We start from the raw sequence: 22295 nt of genomic DNA, 5'->3' as shown, positions 1-22295 counted from the left end.
CAGTTTTATCTCTCTTTCTCTCTTGGTTTAAACACCACAATCTCTTTCCTTTGGTTTAAACACCACTTTAGTCAGTTTCTAGCTCTTTCCGGTTTAAACACCACCCTCTAATCATTTGTCTCTTTTACAGTCTTTATCCTCCGAACTACGGAGCTCTGACTTCCTTATTGCACTATGAGGATACGTAAGCACGAGGATTCGAATCCTTGGCGAGCAGTTTTCTTTCTTTTCCCCCTTTCTCTCTTTGGTTCCACGAACTACGAGGCCCTTACTTTCTTATTACACTATGATAATACATAGGCATGAGGGCCATAATCCTCCTCGATCACTCTCTTTATAACCAATTTTATGTTTTGCAAGTACATGAAGATAACAACACCTAGTTAAGCAATAACATTCAAAACGGTTCCCATAGAGTACGATGGATGTGAGGGGTGTTAATACCTCCCCCTTGAATAACCAACTTCCTTACCCGTTTCTCTATTCCCCCTTGGGTTTTATATATTTTTTCCCTTCCATATTTTGGAAAAAATAAAGTTCGGTGGCGACTATTTTGTATGTTCGATCGCGCGACGTGTTTGAGTACATTCCTGTCCAACTTCAGTAACCCGTTACTAGAAATCTGTAATCAGTTACAACTTTGAAAATTCAGTTTCTGCAGAATTTGAGAGTGCAGAAACTCCCATAGTCGAAGCCCAAATTGAAAATAATGTGAGAAGATCAACAAGTCAAAGAGGTTTTCCTCAAAGACTCCAAGTTTGTGAGTTGTTCCGAGACAATAAAGTCAAAGATGATGGTGATTTTGTGCAACTTTCCCTTATAGACAAATCTGAACCCGTTAAAATGGAAGAGACTTTAAGTGATCCAAAGTGTATTGATGCTATGAAGAAGGATATGTAATCCATTGAGAAGAACAAGACTTGAGAGTTGGTTGATCTACCAGACGAGAAGAATCCTATTGGTGTAAGTAGGTGTGCAATTGAGACTTTGAAGAAGTTTGAAATGGAGCATTGTAATGCTTCCATTACTTCAGATGAACGAAGGATGCAATTGGAAAATAATGAGGATGACAAACATTTGAATACAACTCAGTATAGGAGGCTGATTGGATACTTCCGTTACTTGTGCAATACGTGATCAGACTTAACGTTTAGTGTCGGTATTGAGAATAGATTATGGGAGAGACTGAAGGTGTCTCACTTGTAAACAGTCAAGAGGATCCTAAGATACATCAAAGGATCGATTGGTTGCATAATTCTCTTTCTCGCAGCGGACACGGGTAGAAATTGCAATTTACTTGTTTTACCGATTCCAATTGGTACGGAGATAAATATAATTGAAAGTTTACATATGGATACATCTTTATGTTTATAGGAACATAAATTTCATGGTGTTGAAAGAAGGAACTATTACTAATACTATTATCTTGTGAGACCGAGTACATTGTTGCCTCGTTGTGCGTGCCAAGATGTATGGTAATGAACCTATTCAAGGAGCTGGACGACGATGAGGGTGATGCTGTAACGCTTTTGGTTGGTAATGTTTCTGCAATAGATCTTGCTAAGAACCCAATTTCACATGGAAGGAGCAATCATATTTAGATGAGGTTTCACTACTTGAGGGAACTTGTTAGTGAAGAAAAGTTGAGATTGAGATATTGTAAATGTGAAGACCAAGTAGTTAATTTGTTGACAAAGGGAGTCATAATTGAAGTGTTCAATAGGTTGAAGATAAACATGGGAATTGAAGACTTAAAGCACCTAAATTAAAGAGGTGTGTTAAGAGAAAAACATAATTCAAGTGCTATTATCTGTTACAACGGGGGCGTTACCAATTAAAGTCGAGTGAAATTCACTTTTGGGATGAAAATAGAAATTTTTGTGGTGGGTATAACCGGTTATGAATTTGTTGTAACCGATTACCAATTTTTGTATTTTCAGAGTTGTAGTTGGTTACAGGTTTTGTATAACCACTTACAGGTAGAATATTTTTGGTTTAACATTATTTTGGATTTGTTGCTTGTATCATAATCCACTTGTAAACATATAAATACCTTAAGGATATTGTTGTCAATGTTAATGAAGATATTCTCTCTCTCTCTATCTATCTATCTATCTATCTATCTATCTATCTATCTATCTATATATATATATATTATATATATAATATATATATATATATTATATATATATATATATATATATATATTATATATATTAACAATTGGGTGATTCCAAGTTCTAGCAAATACTAGCTAGAACTCTTATTCACGTTTTAGTGTTTTGGGTTGTTTACGGGTTAATTTTTGCTATTGCAAAATGTTTACAAAATATTCATGATACTATATCATTAATATATCCTATGATTAATGCGTACACAATAATCAACTTATGGTATGTTTGGATACACTTTTAACTTCTTTTTCGCTTGGTTCAAGGCTATGCCATCATGAAAATTAAGAAGCAACCAAATTTAACTTTTGTGTTAATATGAGAATTCAGTGTCCTTTTGGCCATTCTAATGCGTATCCAAATATGCTATTAATAATTTTTTATTTCTTCTATAATACATTTGTCATTATATAAAAGAAATATAGATTATGCCGAAATAGCAGGAAAACATGCAACAAACTGCACCACTACTTCTTTTTGGATGAAAAAATAAATCCTCTAAGAAACTACATTCATTACCCTAAGAGACATAACATTTCTATGCATGAAACTTTGCATTTTTTGTAAAATATCCACTTCTTCTAGTGCTATAAAACTAAAAGTGTAAAAGGAAAATGGTATGAAAGCATGCTAATTATTAGAACACACTTTCTCATACTTTACCACTTTACTTGAAGCGGCTTTGAGAGTTGTCTGTTCAATAATAAAACCTCCATAGTAATCATAGACAACTATCGTCACCTTAATAAATATCAAACCTCTTTAAATATTTACTACAAGATGTTGGCATCCCTACACCTAGGGGTATAAGTCCTACTAAACATTGAAAAATTTGTAATAAATATAAGCATTGCTTGAGCTTGTCATTGGTGGTTGGTATAGTCAAAATATTATCTACATTCTCAAAAGTATGAATTTTTTCAAGTAATATATCTCTTGATGTGGGTATATCTCCGGTCTTTTAAAACTTCTCAATGATATGTTTAGTCATGGTGTCATACACTTGATTATTTTTTAAATAATTGACACTATGAGTGTCACGATGCAATCGAAATCCACATTGATTAAAACTCAATTGCTTCAATAAATCAATAAGCAATAAAGCCTTTTTGACATCATAAATAATTGTCATGTACTTTGCTTCACTTATAGATATAACCACTATGGATTGAAATAATGATTTTGAAAAAAAAAGTCATCTTACAAGAGTAAAGACATGTTCCGCTGTAGACTTCTTATAAACATATCCCGCAACTAAATAATCACCCTTTTTACAAACCAACATGATATAACTACCTTTTGTATTCTTAAAGTACTTGAAAATACATTTCAGTGCTTCCCGATTAGTTTGGAGAGGCCACCATATTGAAGATTGTTAGAACACGATTTTGTGTCTACAATTCATCTCTAAGATTTTGATGATAACAAAGGATGAAACAAATTGGTACCCTAACAAATTTATCTAAGTCTGCAGGACTCTAACAAAAAAAGGATCAGATAGAGAAACATATGACATCATGCAAGTCCAGAATAGACATCTTAAAATAAACTGAAGCAGAGGCTCTGACTTCAAAGAAAAGAAAGCTCTCAGAGTCTGACAGAAGAAGACTCAAACACTCTGAATCTGAAGAGATCCACACAACTGATCTGATGATTTATACTCTGAAGAAGGCTCAATCAGAAAGACATATCAAGAACTTCTGAAGTAAATTTGCTCTCATAAACTATCTGAAGTATACACGCTGAACAAGATCATCTGAACTCTGTGTACTCTGACTCAAGGTCAAACACAAAGACTTAGCTACGAAGTTTTCTACTTTTGGTATGAATCTATATTTGGAAGAGATTAAGGGCAAGTTTGTTTTAGCTTTAAAAAATGGATTTTTTCTTTGTATTTTTGAAAATGGATTCTATAAAAATATTTTTTAAAATATTACAAGTTTTTCTAAATTTGTTTTTTATAAATTAAAAAATTGAATTGTTCATTCTATAACATAAATATACATTATTGAAGATCAAAACATAGTCAAAATCATAGTTTTTTCAAAATGTTGTATCTTAAAAATGATTTTTATAAAAAGCTATTTGAAATAGCTTTAAATTTAAGTGATTTTTTGAAAATTTGATATCCAAAAAAAGTTTCGATAAAATGATGAAATACCTAAAATAAAATTTTAAGAATAACTATTCAAACCAAATTTTCATTTGAAGCTTTTATAAAAAGTTTCTTTGTAAATTTCTTTTACACTAAAATATGTAACACTATAAAAATCATTTTTAAAAAAAGCCAAAACAAACGAGCCCTAAACACTCTCTAAAGTTGCTATGGAAAGGACAACGAGATTGATGACATTAAAAGTCCATCATTACCAAGATATTCATGAATGCCTCAGCTAATGGTCTCTTGTTCAAATCACTATATAAAGACAGAATCATCATCATACATCATACAAAGAATATACGCAAGAATTTGCAATCAAAAATTCTATAATCCCCTTCATTCTTGTTTAAATCTATTCACACGAGTTGTCTCTCTAAGTGTGAAACATTTCAGTGCTTATATTGTGTTACTACTGCTTACCTAGAAGCATTAAACACTTCATTGTATTTTCAAATAGTTGTTGAATATTTCCTCAAGTGACTTGTGAAGTCTGTAAACTTGAAAGGGCTAAGAGATCTTTATTCTCTTAGACGATTTTTTTGTAATCTTTCAAGATTAGTGGATTAAGTCCTTGTTGAAGTCGAAATCACCTTGGTCGGGTGGACTGAAATTGCTTTGGATTTCAAGCGAACCAAGCTAAATTTTTGTGTTGATAGCCTTATTTTTCGTGTGTGTCTGATTTGCAAAAGTTTTTATTACTTGTGAAAACAATTCAAACACCCATTTCTTGTTTTTCTCTGCCTTCAATTGGTATCAGAGCTTCGGCTCTGTTATTGATTTTCTAATTAAACACTTAACAATGTAGAGAGATCCAGCGTGAGAAAAATAATATGGCCAACACAAATGAAAGAGACAGCTACAATGCCAATCCTCTAGTGTTTGATGAAGAAGAGTTTGATTATTGCAAAGATTGAATCGAAAGTTTCTTTCTGGGTTATGACAATGGCCTATGGGATATAGTTATAATTGACTATGTACCACCGGTATCTGATGTTGGTATTGTTATTGCCAGAAATAAAATGACTGATGATTAGAAGCGTGATTTCAAAAATCACCACAAAGCAAAAACAATATTGTTGAATGCCATATCCTACAATGAATATGAAAAGATCATCAATATGGAAACTTCTAAAGAAATACTTGACTCCCTAAAGATGACCTACGAAGGCAAATCTTAAGTCAAAGAGACAAAGGCTCTGGCTCTAATTCAAAAATATGAAGTCTTCAAGATGGAGGACGATGAAGCTATAGAGATAATGTTTTCTAGATTTCAAACTTTAATTGCAGGACTCAAGGTTCTGGCCAAGGGCTACACAACTGAAGATCATCTCAAAAAGATTGTCAGAAGCTTGCCAAAGAAGTGGAGACCTATGGTCACTGCCTTAAAACTATCAAAATATATGAACAACATAAGCTTGGAAGAACTCGTCAGCTCCCTCACGAGTCATGAGATAGAACTTGAGGAAGACGAGCCCCAAAAGAAAAGAAAATTTGTGGCTCTGAAGTCTAGATAGGAGAGACGCAAACCAGAAAGGAACAAAGCTCTCCAAGCTGAAGAAGAAGAAAATGATGACTCTGAAAAGGATGATTATGATGATGAAGAAGAGTTATCTCTCTTAACCAGAAGAGTAAAAAAACTCTGGAGAAAAAGGAATAACAACTTCAGAAGACCAAGACACAAGGGATCGCTCATAATCAACTTCCAGAGGCAAACCAAACAAAGAGGTAACATGCTAGGAATGTAAAGAACTAGGTCATTATAGAAACGAATGTCCAAAGCTCAAGAAATACAGCTCTAGAAAAGAAGGATTCAAGAAAAATTCCTTTAAAACTAAGAAGGGACTCATGGACACGTGGGATGACTCTGAATCTAATGCCTTAGAATCAGACTCTGAAGAAGAACGTGCAAATGTGGCATTCATGGCTACCACATATGGAAGCTCATCAGAAGGAGAATATGATCCTGAAGAGGTATTTTCTGATCTTTCTCTCTCTGACCTTGAATCTTGTTTATCTAAATCTCTAAGCTCATATCAGAAACTTCGACAAAAATTCAAGGCTTTAAAGAAAGTCTTTGAAGGAACCACTGAAGAATGTGATAAGCTTGAGATGAAAGTTTTTGAATTAAAAGATAATATTCTGGATTTGGAAAGAGAAAAATAATCTTCAACTAAACAATATTTAAAACTTGAAGAAGCTTTATCTCAAGCCCCAAAAACTTCTAACACAATCATATATAAATATGAAAAAGCATTTCAAAAGTTTCTGAAAAATGAACTAGAAAGAAGCAGAATAGCTTCTATGATTTATGGAGTTAGTCAGAATAAGAAAAGAGGAATAGGATATGACTCTGATGAAGACGAGCAAATACCTTCTGCAAATGATAAACCTAAATCCCCTTTTTCTTATCACTACACACATGCACAAATGCAAAATTTTACGAATGTCATAAAACCCAAAGTTTTAAGAAACTCTGGGAGAACTAATCACAAAGGATCCAAAAGACTTTGGGTACCAAAGGATAAAATAGTCTATGTTGCAGATATCCTATGCAACAGATAACAAACTAGAAGTTCTCTGCGAATCGCTGGTAGATTTTGACAATATGAAGAGAAACGGGATTGACCTCACTGAATAATTAAGAAAGCAAGGGTGGGAAAACTATTTTCAAAGACTCTATGGTCCAATCTACACCTATCTGGTCAAGGAATTCTAGAGATTTGCATATTCATACGACCACTACATTGTCTCTCATGTTCTGGCGATGAAGATGGTTATCACTGAGCAATCCATAGCCAACCTTATGAATATGGAGAAGACAGGGGGAAGAAGAATTTACAACATCAACCCTAGGGAAAAATACATGTCCTAGGAGATTATCCCAACAATCTTCAAACAACACATTGAATGAAACTCATCCAAGAACAAGGAACTTCACCAGAATCTGAAGGTCTGGCTGAAGATCATTCTGGGGACTATTCATCATCTCCCAACATCCAACTCGTCAGACTATATCAACACTGACAAAAAATGCATCCTCTACTGCCTACACAAAGGGCTCAAGCTGAATCTGCCAGCTCTGCTGTTCAAATATTTGAGGGAATCTGTCAGGGACACCAGAAACAACATGAAGCCCAGAACATACATTCCCCTGGGAAGGCCGATTTCCGATGTTCTGATAGAGAGTGGCTTTATGGATCATCTGATTCGCCATAATCTGATGAAGGATGTAATAGTTGACACGGGAAGGCCTCTGGATTCAAGAAATTTGAAAAACATGGGAATCATAGAGAGAGTTCTGGTCAACTCTTCTCTGGTCACCTCCCGGGAAGCTCTGAAGGATCAAAGGAAGATGCCAAATGGACTCTATCTCTTCTCTAAGATAGATCCCCCAGAGGTTGTTTCCCACTATCTACTGGACCTGGCAAATCAAGGAGTAGACATCTCTGACTTCTCAGTGGATTGGCTACCTGAACATCCACCAAATTTCATGAAGAGGATGCGAGAGCCATCTGAAAGAAAGACAAATAAGAAAGCTCAGAAGCTGGGGGAAATTTCTGTATCCAGACCACATGTGCCTCTGGTCTCCTCCTCTTCTCCAAGTAAGTCTCTACCTTTAGACTCTTCATCTTTACATTTAAAGGCAACTGTCTTCTTCCTTACCTAAACCTTCCCCCATTTACACACACTCTTAACCCACAACCTCCACCACAAATCCTTCTGAAACTCCCACATCTAACCCACCATCACCCCCCTTCAAAAATTCAATCTCACCATCATAACTTTGCCCATATCTGAAGCTCAAATGTTCAATAAACCCATATCACAACCCTCCTCAACACCCTCATCCCCAAATTACTATACCATCTCCTCTGATTCTAAACCTATATCACCAACTCTCGCTCAACTCCAAGCTCGCACCCTCTCCGCCTAAAACCAACCTGAACTAGAAACCAATATTCCTTCACCATCTGAACAACCACCAACACCTCCATCTGAACCACACATAGAAACTACCACTGGAAACCCCATTACTCATCAATCTGAACCTCTAACTGAACCCATAACACCACCAACACATACATCTCCCACCTCTGAACCTGAACCCAACTTTCCCACCCTAGAAAAGGCAGTAGCCTTATTTACGGAGGCTTCAATAGAGAAGATCATATCACTATCTGAAAACTCTAGAATCATTGATGATCCCTTTGCAGTGAGGATTCACTGGAATAGAGTGATCAGATGGATGACATCTGAGGCTTTCAAGCTGAAAGGCCTCTCTGAATAAGTCCGAAATGACTTCATTAGAGAAGCTGGAGAGAGGTTGAGGGACCGTCTGGCAAGAGAGGCAGAAGAGAGAGCTCGTAGAGAAGCTGAAGAAAAAGCTCGCATGGAAGAAGAAAGAGCAAGACAAGTTGCAGAAAAGGTCGTTGATGAGGTTGCTGCTACTGCTGAAGTTGAAGCCAAAGCCAAGGCTGATGCTGAAGAAGCAGCACGCATAGCTGCGGAAGAAGCTTCCAAGGCTAGGGATGATGCTTTGACTTAGGGGGAGCAATCTCACTCTGACTTTGCTCCTCTGGTGTTGAAGACTCTGGAAGAGCTACAAAAAGAGCAGCAGATCGTGCGAGCAAGATTGGATCAACATGACTCCATCAACTCCAACATTCAGAACCTGCTGACTCAGTTGCTTCAGAGGATGCCGCCTCCTCTGAACCCTTAGGCACTTCGGATTTTCTTGTTGTTTTTCTCTACGTGCTTATCTTTCATGTCTTCTCTAAGTGTATTTCCCTATGTGCTTTATGTTTTGCCAACTTATTTGTACTTCTCTTTTATATATGAATTATGTTTTGCCTACTCTATTTACTAAGTCTTTTTGAGTCTGAGAAAAAAGGGGGAGAATAAAAATAGCTCTGATGAAATAAAATCTAAACCTCTTGCTGCACTGCGCACATTTAAAACTCTCATTATGAAATCCTAAGCTTTGCAAAAAGTGTCCAAGTTAAAAACAAGTTATACTACGTAAGGAGATCTGGTAAGAACATCTAAAACTTATTATGATCTATCTCATGGGGAGTCGTCACACATCTGACTCTGAAATAACTCCTTTAAATTTTTATGAAGTATCATTGTTTCATCATCAGTCTGAGGTTTTTGTCATCATCAAAAAGGGGGAGATTGTTAGAACAAGATTTTGTGTCTATAATTCATCTCTAAGGTTTTGATGATAACAAAGGATGAAACAAATTGCTACCCTAACAAATTTATCTAAGTGTGCAGGACTCTAATAGAAAAAGGATCAGATAGACAAACATCTGACATCACGCAAGTCCAGAATAGACAACTTAAAATAAACTAATGCAGAGGCTCTAACTCCGAAAAAAAGAAAGCTCTCGGAGTCTGACAGAAAAAGACTCAAACACCCTGAATCTGAAGAGTTCCACATAACTGATCTGATGATTTATACTCTGAAGAATGCTCTATCAGAAAGAAATATCAAGAACTTCTAAAGTAAATCTGCTCTCAGCAACTATCTGAAGTATACATGCTGAACAAGATCATCTGAACTCCGTGTACTCTGACTCAAGGTCAAACACAAAGACATAGCTACGAAGTTTTCTACTTTTTGTATGAATCTATATTTGGAAGAGATTAAACACTCTCTAAAATTTCTATGGAAAGGACAACGAGACTAATGACATTAAAAGTCCATCATTACCAAGATATTCATGAATGCCTCAACTAACGGTCTCTTGTTCAAATCACTATATAAAGGCAGAATCATTATCATACATCATACAAAGAATATACACAAGAACACTACAATAAAAAATTCTATAATCCCCTTCATTCTTGTTTAAATCTGTTCACACGAGTTGTTTCTCTAAGTGTGAAACATTTCAGTGCTTATATTGTGTTACTACCGCTTACCTAGAAGCACTAAACACTTCATTGTATTATCAAATAGTTGTTGAATATTTCCTCAAGTGACTTATGAAGTCTGTAAACTTGAGAGGGCTAAGAGATCTCTATTATCTTAGACGCTTTTGTTGTAATCTTTCAAGATTAGTGGATTAAGTCCTTGTTGAAGGCGAAATCACCTTGGTCGGGTGGACTAGAATAACTTTGAATTTCAAGCGAACCAGGATAAATTTCTGTGTTGATAGCCTTATTTTTCGTGTGTGTTTTATTTGCAAAAGTTTTTATTATCTGTGAAAACAATTCAAACCCCCCTTTCTTTATTTTCTCTACCTTTAAAGATTGTCATCAATTAAAAAGAGAGATCGAGATCCTAATCCAATGAGGTCATCGGTTGTCCTATGTGAAGGAGGTAGAAGAAGCAATATGAAAGAGAAGTCATTCTAGGAGAGAATAAAATTTGGAGAACCTTTCTTCCAAGAAGGGAAAAAACACCAAAGAAGTCTATGAGACCCGGATGGCCCGCCACACACTTAACACCATCTCGGGAGGTTTCACTGGTGGAGGAGAAACAAGCTCAGCCAAAAAAAGATACGCCGGATCGGTAATGAATGTGTCATGGAATCCGTTTTTAGAAAAGGAAGAAATCCTTGTCATTGTCAGTTTTCAAGACATGACTCAGAAGGGGTATTGGCGCATGAGAATGACCCAATGGTCATAAAATTACATATTCATGACTTGAGTTTCATGTGGGTGTTAATCGATCCAGGAAGTTCAGCTGACGTACTGTATTAGGATGCTTTCAAAGGCATGAACATGGATACATCTGAGCTGCTACCCTTCAAAGGTACCCAAGTCAATTTCTCAGGGAACAAGTCCAAGTTTTTGAGCACCTGCCTATCACGATTGCCTTTGGAAGAGGACGCAACACCAAAGGCATAAAAGTGTGATACCTGATAGTGAATGTATCGTCACCCTACAATATCCCCACCAGAAGGACTACATTCAACGCTCTGAAGGCTACTCTGTCCACTCTTTATCTAACCAAGAAGTATCCCCTAGAAGATGGACAAGTCAGAATACTTAAATGTGATCAGGGACTGGCTAGGAAATGCTACAAGGATAATATGAAATTAAAAAATAAGACCCAATAAGATCCTCCTACGACGGAAAACACTTTGAAGTGAGGTTGGTTGACCTTGATCTTTGGGGGGATCCAGCAGATGACAACTTGACCCCTATTTTGGAAATTTAAAAAGGTGCAAATTAATGCTGCAAACTTTCAAGTCGCACAGATAGGTTCAGGGCTATCTTGGGAAGAGGAAGAAGACATCATCAAGGTAGTGAGAGATAACATCGACCTCTTCACATGGAAGCCATAAAATATACCCAAGATTGACCCAAATGTTGTGTGCCATCAATTTTCACTTGATCCATTGTTGAAGGCTGTAATGTAGAGGAAACGAAAAAAGAAAGAAGAAAAAAGAAAGGCTATCACAAAAGAAGTCAACAAGCTCTTGAAGGCCAGGTTCATCTGGGAAATAATATATCCCACTTGGTTGTCCAATGTCATCATGGTAAAGAAGAAATAGGGAAAATGGTGCATGTGCGCAGACTTCACCGATCTTAACAAGGCTTACCCGAAGGACCCTTATCCATTACCATATATTGACAGTCTGACCAACACCGCATATGGGTTCTGCCTACTCAGCTTCATGAACTCCTATTCGGGCTATAATCAAATACAAATGAACCCGTTGGATGCTTTCAAAACATAATTAATGACCGATAGAAACAACTATTACTATGAAGTAATGCCATTTAATCTTAAAAACGCTAGGTTTACGTGTGAGAGGTTGATGGATATGATATTCTCATCACAGATAGGAAGAAACCTTGAAGTATATGTTGATGACATGTTAGTCAATACCCATGAGAAAGTAATCCATGTAGATGATTTAAAATAAACATTTGAGTCAATAAAGAAGTTTGACATGAGGCTTAACATCGACAAGTGCACCTTTGGGGAACAAGTCAAAAAATATTTGGGCTTCATGCTGACAACAGGGTGGTAGAGGAAAATCCAAAAAAGTGCCATGAAATCATTAATATGAGAATCCCGACATCAGTAAAAATAGTCAAACAACTGACCGGGAGATTAGTCACTTTGCCCTGATTTCTGTCTTGAATAAGAGATAAATCCATACATTTTTTCATGGACATAAAAGAAGTCGGCATAGTTCCAGGGGATGGAAGAATCTGAGAGGGCATTTGTGGAGCTAAAGCAATTCATGTCTACCTCGACGATCTTGATCCGTCCGAAGGAAAATTCACCATTTACCTTGTATTTAGCAGTTTCTGAGAAGGCTGATAGCTCAGTATTGGTTCAGGAAAGTGATGGAGATTTAAGGCCGGTTTACTTTGTCAGCAAAGTTCTCAAAGGGACAGAAGTCTGTTATCAAAAGATCGAACAATTAGCTTTAGCAGTAGTAATCACCTCTAGGAAACCCAGACAATACTTTCAGGTCCACCCTATCATAGTGAATACAAATTATCCCATAAAACGAATCCTGAAGAAGCCATAGTTGGAAGGAATGATGCTGGCCTAGGTTATAGAACTGTCTTAGTATGACATAAGATACATGCCCAATAACATCTTCAAGTCACAAGTGTGGGCAGATTTCCTAATAGAGTTGAGTTCACCCACCATGGAGGAAGTTCCCGAGTAATGAATCCTATCATTGGATGGCTCATCCTATCTCAAAGGTAGCGGAACATGGATAATATTAGAGGGGCAGGGGGAATTGGTACTAGAACAATCTCTCTACTTTAATTTTCATGCCAACAATAATTAAACAGAATACAAAGCAATGATTGTCGGTCTGAAGTTATCCAAAGAAGTCGAAGTTTCTTATTTGCTAGTTCGTACTAACTCACAGTTAATCTCCAGTCAAATCAGAGGTGATTATCAGAAAAATGATGCATTATTACTTAAGTATTTACAATAAAGCCCATCCCATCCCATGAAGGATAAGTGTGATAGACATCATTGATGACCTAATAACATAGGCTATATAAATAAGAACCTTTGGTCGGATTATGTTAATAAAACCTCAGACCTAACTAATCGGCCAAGTAAATAAGAACCTTTGATCAGGTTATGTTAGTAAAAAACATCTGACCTAATGAAGATGACCATAAAAATAAGAATCTTTGGTCATGTTATGTTAATCAAATCTACGGCCAAATCGAAGGTCTAAAGAACCTCCAATAAAATGATTAAATTTACTGATTAGCTAATCAAAAGGTCTAAACTATCAACAAGTCAATTAGTTCAAAATCTATGATTTAATTAAAGAAGAGTGAGTTGGTACGCAGCAAAACCGAGTTCTGATGCATATCGGTAAAAAATAAGCCTATAAAATTTATAGATGTGTCTGGGGATATACACACAATCAGGGTGGATAAGGATGATAAAATGATAATAATATATCCAAAAGGCCTCAAAGGGGCTTAAGCACGGTATCATAAATAAAGGGACATTATCCAAATATTACAAAAATCTCATCATCATAGATGGCTAACAATAAAAATAAATAAACTTAATCATCATGATGTTCATATTCTTGAGCATTATGGGTAGGATTGTTGGTCATCACATCCTTTAAAACCTTAGCTTCGAGATAAGCTTCATCCATATCCACAACTCGTACATCCACCACCGTCCTAAAGAAATCCATCTCAGACACATTGAGGTCAGGCATAAGGCATAACTTGAGCTTTAGCTCTCTCAAAAGCTTCAACACCAACTGAGAGAAGGTCTACCTGGGCATCTTGCAATGATTTCTCCAATGTCTCATTAAGAGCCCGTGCCTACTCAACAACTCGGACCAAGCCGACTGTGGTCGTTTCGAGTTCCAAACACTTATATTTCACGGTTTCCATTTGCTTCTTCATTTATGACAGTTGTTTGTTCAGTTCTTCCATCTTGTCGGTATGAACCTTAAGGCTTCCCTTGAATTGGGTCACATCCTTAGTAAGAGGAATTTCATTCTACTCATAAGCATCACCAACTTCAAACAATCCTCGGGTCATAATAGCATGCCTCATAAGGTAGGCCCCGATGTTTTAGGTTAGCTGTTGAGCACCTATAGTTTTCATCTTCTTGACATCCTATGCCATATTAAGATGATCATAAAGATACTTCAAACCTTAAAAGTTGTTGGACCAGAACTTCAATTCAGTTGACAAATTAGATTGATGGCTACTACCAGAATCCTGCATTGGGATAGTATTTGCCAAGTCAATAGGACTGACATGACCACTCATATAAGTTTTTATCCTCTTGGGAGAACTCGCTTTTGATCCTCCAGAAGGGGGACCAGAGGTGTATGAGGCTTCGAAGAAATTGGGCCTCCTTCCCAGCATCTACTTTCTTTCTCTTAGGAGCTCGGGACTAGATATCAGACAAGTCTCTCTTAGAGGCAGATTGTTCCCCACGCCTCGCCATCGTTTCAGCCATTAACTTATTTTGTTCTGTTAGCTTAAGGCTCGTCATATCAGCTGAAAAGAAATGAACTAAATAAGTTCAGAAAAATAAAATAATGAGGTCGCTAGAGGATAATAAGAGACGTATATAAGCATTACCCAAGAATTTAGAAATTTGTTCCAAGTCATTGGCCATGCGTAAAATGTTTTTGACTTTTACTACTCGAAAGGCATCCAGAATGGCTAAAGCTCGAGTTTCCAAAGAATTTAGCTTGTCATAATCAAAACTGGACACTGACAGCAGATTATCCGTCAAGTAAATCAGGAAAGGATAGTTCTTGTCCAACACATACATGACTTGAGGGAACCTTTCTCCATTCTCTACCCGAAGGAATTTATCCTTGAAACCTTTATAATTGGTAGTATAAGCCTGAAGGAAACTTTTTCCCATGATTCCACTAAGGGTAACCCAACCTCCTTTATCCACCCTTTTCATCTCAAAGAAAGAAAAGAACAAACCTAAAGTAGGGGTTATATTCAACGTCTCGCAAATAGTTACAAAAGCTTTAATAAAAACCCAACATTTGGGAGAATTGAGATGGGGCGATATTTAAGGTTTTGAGGAGATCAGATTCAAAATCAGTAAATGGGATACATATCTTGAAGTCCTCAACTACCCCTGAGTAAAATTAAAAATACTCGTCTGACACTCTCGTTGGTCGAGTAATACAAACTCTCTCACCATCCACACAAGGTTCCAGCACGACGTCATCCTCATTCCCGATAAAAGAAATCTGTTTATTGGAGCGGTGTTTTGAGATATCGATATCATCGATGGCACTGTGGTCATAACTTAGAACTTCTTTATAGATCAAAGACCCCGTTATCTCCATTAAAATGTCCACGAAACCTGATGACGAAAACTCCGAGTTATTTTTACTTTGAGGTGAAGAAATATCACCATAAACTTCCCTAATAACCTGATCAGACTCTTCTTACTTCAAATGCCCCTCACATTCTTTCATGCATTCATCTTATAGTTTTCTTCTCACATGGGCAGTGAGGTAAATTAGTACTTTCGCTAAATCACCACACTCACACATTGTAACCATAATAAAATAATAAAAGAGAGAGAGTAAGTGTAACAAAGAAAAAATACATGAGGTTTGTGCTTGCAAAAAATGATTGACAGAAGGCGCAAACAAAATCTAGTTAGCAAGTCTTGAAAGAAAAGGGAAGAGAAGTCACAAATGGTAAAGGAACAAAGAAGGAAAGAGCCTTTTTATGGAAGTGAGTTTTACAACGGTCAAGAAGCTCTATCGAGTTAGAGCCATGATAACAAGTTGGTTCCCTATAAAAATCATCATGACAAGGAGAGAGAAAATATTTGTCATTATTGTTATTTTAAAATACTATCACACGATAACTTACCGAATAGGTGACCAACTAAAGGAAGAAGTAATTCCAGGACTTTCTGTCCAAACACTTTGTTCCATTGGACCTCGTGATCGGGGGGCTTATGTACATCTTGGAATTCCTGAGGTCGAGTTATTGAAGTCAGGCATGAAGAGATAGTGTGCTGAGTATGACGAAGTCAATAAGATGAACAAGTCAAACCCTGATCATGAGAATGATGGTAGGCTATATAAACAAGTTAGACCCTGTTCATGAGAATGTTGATAGGCGATATGAACAAGTCGGACCTCGGTCATGAGAATGCTGGTAGGTGACATGAACGACCACACGTAATGGTCAGATCAATGCATATTGGTGCAAATTCTTATATAATTGTACTTAGGCATTTCCCTAGTTTATTTTGATTATTTTACTATTTTATTATGTTTTTATATTTAAGTTCATGTTTGCCTTTAATCAATTTTCGTTTGTTGTTTTCAGTTTTAGCGGTTATTTGATACCTATTCGCCATTCGGATCCTAACTGGAGCTACGAGATGCCGTTTTGCGTGTTCTAATATGCATTAGAAAGCTAAGAGAAAGATATACAAATTTCACGTTGGAGTGAAAAGCTGATTCAGAGTGAAGGAGTCTCACATGATTCATTGAAGTTTTGTACTTTAGAAAATAATTTGTGTTACGTCATTTTTGGGTTGACTTTATGTTTTTCGACTCAATTTGAATTATAAGTGCAATCCTTATTTTGTTAAAAGGGATCAGTTGCGGTACTGTAGCTTCACACACTATTCACAATAAACTTTTTGCTTTGTAAGATTATAATGAGGAACTAATCTTCCAGAGTTTATATGCTGTAATCGAGTTTCCAACGCTTTGAGGTTTTTATTCTATCAATTAAATTTCGTTTCTCTTTCGATGCTATTTTATGAAAATTCATTTTCTTAATATGTATTTTTTGGAATGGTTTTGATTAAGTTCGTATGATTGTATTCCTAACCGTTAATCTCCATTTACGTCGCTTTGTCGTTAAATAGCATTTGTAAATCATATTTGCTTAATTCACGAGTGTATTAATCCATTTACTTAATTTAAAATATAGAAATACCAATCTGTCTTATATCTATTGCACTTGTCAATATATATTGAATCGAATAGAGATTGAAGCCGCTTATGGAATTGGTAGGTAAAAACCAGTGATTAGTCGGAAACCGAAAATAGTAGATTGAATTATTTTATAATCGCTTATTTAAATCACTTATTTACTTTGTTTTCTTAATCGATCCCTAAACCATAACCCTCCCTAAATCGATTTCAGTAGATTAATAATAATACAAGAATCCTTGCAATACGATACTCGAGTTGTCGCTTCCGCTGAACTACAGTTTCTAATTACTCGTTTTGACCTGTGCGCGATAACGGATCACGGTCTCAACGTAGCTCCATGATTGCATGGGAGTTACAGAAGTTGATGCAGAACATGTTACATGATGATAAAAGAGGACGATGGACATTATTGACACCATTTATAACATAGAATTCGAAGGGACACTTCTTAAAGGGGCTATTGAAAGCATGATAGATATAAAAAGGCTTCCCATCGAGGAAGAAGGGACATACAACAAAATTCCCCTACAGACAAGGCGATTGTGATTTCACCTGACTCGCCTTAGGGAGATTAACCAAATAGTATTTATCTTTAACAGGTGGGAACCAAGGTGATAATGTATACTTGTCGTGCATCAATCAAGTATCTCATTGAAAAGAAGGATGCAAAATCAAGATTGATAAGACGAGTGTTATTGTTGCAAGAATTTGATTTGGAAATCAGGGTCAAGAATGAAGTAGAGAATTTAGTTACTAATCATTTATCAAGGCTCCCTGATGAAGGCCAGATGCATGACATGGAAGACATCAAAGAAAGCTTTCCAGAAGAACACTTGCTTTTGATCATCTATGGCGTGACACCCTAGTATGAAGACACTGTAAGTTATTTAGTCAGTGGGTATGTCCCACCAGAATTCAACTCTTGGCAAAGAAATAGGTTTTCCATATGACCAAGAGTTATATTTAGGATGGACCCTTTTTCTACAAACATTGTGCTGACCAATTACGGAGAAAGTGTGTAGACCAACCAGAGACGCGTCAGATCTTGATAGCTTGCCATGATGCACCTTATGAAATACACTTTGAAAGAACCCGAACTACTGCAAATGTATTACAATCAACACTAATCACTTATATATATATATATATATATATATATATATATATATATATATATATATATAATAGTTATGGCTTCTTGGCAGGGCAGAAATAACACCAAAACAATCGAAGTAACAAGTTTTCAATCACCTAATCACAAATAACAAAATATAACGCAAGAACAATAAAGAACATAATAAACACTTTGCTAACGCAGTTTAGAAAGAAAACTCATAATTTGGATTAGCTCATTTTAAATCGAGGTGATGAGAGATGCAATACCTGAAAAATACAAAGGTACAACAATGAATATTCACCTCTCTTTCACACTACTCTTTCATCCATATTTATCCGGAAAAAAATTTACACTCATTTTACCTCTTTTTGCTAATAGATTGTTTTTATAATCAACCACCCTAAAAGTTGGTTATCATTAGTTGGTTATCATTTTACTTTTCACATTTAGTTGGTTATCATTTCATTTACATTAAGATCATACTCTAAAAGTTGCTACTTTAGCTTTTAACAAAGATAGGCATGCACAATTTTTCTCTCAAAATTAGAATGAGCACAAATTGGTTGATCAATAGCACAAATTATTTTACAACAACCAACTTTATGGTTGAAGAAAACATCAAAGTCATCAGTAACAAAAAACAAAAAAAGCAGCAAATCAAGTAACAGTCCATTTAGGATCTCTAGGACTAAAGAAAGAAGCCATAACTTTAGATTTAAGCAACTTAAGTGCTTTCTTAGACTTAATACACCTTGGTGTTTTGTACTGATTAATTGAAGACCCTTTAGTAATAAAAAAATCCATCAATGCTTCAAAAGTTCCTGGCTCCACCAAACGTATCTCTAAAGCTCCAACAGATTTGTCATTAGTGCGGCATCTTCTGTATACATAATCCAACTCCTCTTCAACTGCAATGCAACATTCTTGAAGCACGTTTGGGTCAAGTGGGTCCATTTTTGAGCCATAATGAAGAATCTCCCAGTACAATACGTAGTGTCCTGGTAGTGATGAAGTATCAGCATAACTAGTGTATTCCACTAAGAGAGCATCATAAGGCTCTAATAGCTTTTTTGCTTTTGTTACACTTCTGTGTAAATCTTCTTCATTTGTCTTTTCACTGTCGATGCTTATTACTACGTTTCTTCGACATATGAATCGGAATTGTGGCGCTTTGTTGTAATATCCTACCACTTGAAGCACATCACCAATTCTGTATCTATATAGCCCTGTGAGTTTTCATGGCATTGTAATAGTAAAAACAAAATTTCATTAGTCAATGAACTTAAATCGGAGTTGCTGGTGTTGCAATTGCGGTCATTGAATTTGATGTGAGTGTGCAGCATGAATACTAATTGAAAGATGTTTGAAATCATGATTTTTCATTACAGATCAAGATTTGAGGTTCCGAAATTTTAATTTTTAGTGAGAAGAATTGAACAAATATAGTCCAAATCGTGTGATGCAGTTTCTGATGTAATCGCATATATGATTTTAATTGTGGTTTGTTATCGATACTGAGGCTACCGCATCAGTAATATTAATTAGAAAGACCAAAAATAATTAAGAGTTTACTTACCAGCAAATGTAGTGATGACCAGCTCATAAAAGCAACCAATCTTGACATTCACTAAATCCACAAGCATATCATTAGGAACTTTTTCATTTTCATCAAAATCCATCAACAGTTTCCCATTATGTCCAAGAGGAATGAATTCAAAGTAACCCATATTAGGCAACAGTGTAAAAGCAACATCATCAGGATCACACAAAGGTTTCAAATTGACCCCAAAGTAACACTCAGAAGAAGCATACATAGTACAAACCAAAGGTAATTTTCCCTCACTATAATGCTCCAAAGCCGGAACATATTGAGACATAGACCCTGTAACAACAGCTTCAATATATTTCGCTTTAGGCCAAAGCTTACACAGAATCCCCTTCCAACACTTTTGGTTACAAATTTTTGTTATTTCATCAGCAAGACATGGATCAGGAGATGAAAGTAGAGTCGACATCGATGAACGGCAAGACAGGTCTGTTATAAAGGAACTCAACTGTCCATTTCTTATGTCATCACATAAAGTTCTCCAGTTACGTTCAAGGAATGAAATTGCTTTTAGAAATGCTGAAGCGAAGACCGCGCCGAGTCTTAGAACTTGACCCCGATGAATTAGACCTGCTAAGAGTTGGCAATGCATGCTTTGGTTGATGTCATTGCAGAGAATGGTTTGGTCAGGGCTTGTGAAATCGTTCCAGGGATCGTGCGTGCGACATTTGAAGTGTTTGCTTTTGTAGTAACTTGTTAACACACTTCTTGCTGGTAAACCACATGGTGTGGATTTTTCTGGTTTCACAAAGTACAGATACATGACCTTGCCTTCGTCGAGATAACGAACGTACCTAATTAAAGTCAAACATTTTAATGATCGCATAAGTACAATATTATTGATTGACTTAGTCATAATTTGTAAACATGCGATCTGTGATGTAGTCCATCTTGCACGTCTTCAAAGATGACCAACTAAATATGCATGATTATAATGCATGTAGCACTTGTCAATTCGCACTTGCTAGCAACTATAGTAGTGAGTAGCATCATGATCCTTTGGTATAGTGCAAATATATAACAAACAAAAACGTATCAAATGCATGGTGATGGGACCCTTCATCCACTCATATCGTATCTTTTCATCTTATCTTTTTCTTTAGAATGGATGACAATCATTAGTGGGGACTAATTATATTAAACACAACAAACAAACACTCCCTTAAGATTAAGATATTCTTAAAGATTGTTCAATCGAAATTCAGAAGTTAGGAAAGATTATTCAAGTTAGAGATTCGAACTCAGATACTCTTAATCTATTCGACAATAACTAAAATTCATTAGCCACTTGTTTTCAACCAGAATCTTATATAACTTGTGAAAATTTAAATATTCTTAGAAAATATATGACTAAAATAGCTTAATAGATGTGTCTATACATGCATATATGATCATATAGCAAATAAGAAGAAAAAGAAAGTAGTTTTGTTGTAAATATATTAACTGATTCATGATTGGCACGATAAGATTATACACAAAAGTACGACGATCAAGATCTTCAGCAATTGATGGCATCAGTTTAGGCTCTCCAGCTGATGTTCCTGAACTGCATGCACATGATTATAAACTTTTAGTGCAGTAAGCAAGTTAAATAATAATAACAGTAGCAGAATCACAAAATTTACCTGCATAACATTTCTGTTATTGGTTTACCAGTGATGAGAGAAGAATCTTCACCATTTGCAATTCTCTGTATATATGGAAAGATTCCTTCATAACTAGTTACTGGAACACAACGCTGAAACTGTTGTAAATCAGTTACACATGTCTCTTCCTTCATATACTTATTTAAATACTCAGTTTCTTTATTCTGAGTTAAGATCTGTTTCAAAAGACTTTCTTGAACCTCATCAGCATTTATTGTTAGCCTCTCTATCTCCTTAAGTGCTTCTTCACCTTTGTATTCTAATTTCTTTCCGTCCATGGCCACTATAACTCTAGAAAGAAGAGAACTATCAAAAGCTGATTTGTATTGCTTAACTTGCCGGTGTAGATAGAGTATATATAACTCTTATTTTTCACATGGCTTCAGAAACATTTGTGTCTGTATATTGATATTGATAGGTATATGCATGTTATAATGGAGAATTGTAACATAAAGTCATTAGGGTCCTTTGTAGATTGTTTTATTAATTTTCAATATGACCAATTACATTATAGTTTATATATATATAATATATATATATATATATATATATATATATAATATATATATATATATATATATATATATATAAAATTACAAATGCGTAACACCACTAGGTTGATTGGGGTTACCAGAGGCTTTAGTGTTTCTGTGGGGGTGATAGCAAGCTCACGA

The 22295-nt window shown here is 35.8% G+C and overlaps 1 protein-coding gene across 1 annotated transcript; it reads right to left on the bottom strand.

Moving 5' to 3' along the window:
* Window positions 1-18937: 18937 nt before the first annotated feature.
* On the bottom strand, window positions 18938-22012 carry LOC127092534 (putative indole-3-acetic acid-amido synthetase GH3.9). Its single transcript, XM_051031435.1, has 4 exons — window positions 21601-22012; window positions 21420-21521; window positions 19946-20769; window positions 18938-19595 (listed from the first exon to the last, which is right to left on the bottom strand). Exons 1-4 carry the CDS (start codon window positions 21897-21899, stop codon window positions 19027-19029), a joined length of 1794 nt encoding a protein of 597 aa, XP_050887392.1. The 5' UTR covers window positions 21900-22012; the 3' UTR covers window positions 18938-19026.
* Window positions 22013-22295: the final 283 nt, after the last annotated feature.

The sequence above is a fragment of the Lathyrus oleraceus genome, chromosome 6 (assembly GCF_024323335.1).
Source record: "Lathyrus oleraceus cultivar Zhongwan6 chromosome 6, CAAS_Psat_ZW6_1.0, whole genome shotgun sequence".
In the NCBI taxonomy this organism is placed as follows: Eukaryota; Viridiplantae; Streptophyta; class Magnoliopsida; order Fabales; family Fabaceae; genus Lathyrus; species Lathyrus oleraceus.
This window is presented reverse-complemented; position numbering and strand designations above follow the sequence as displayed.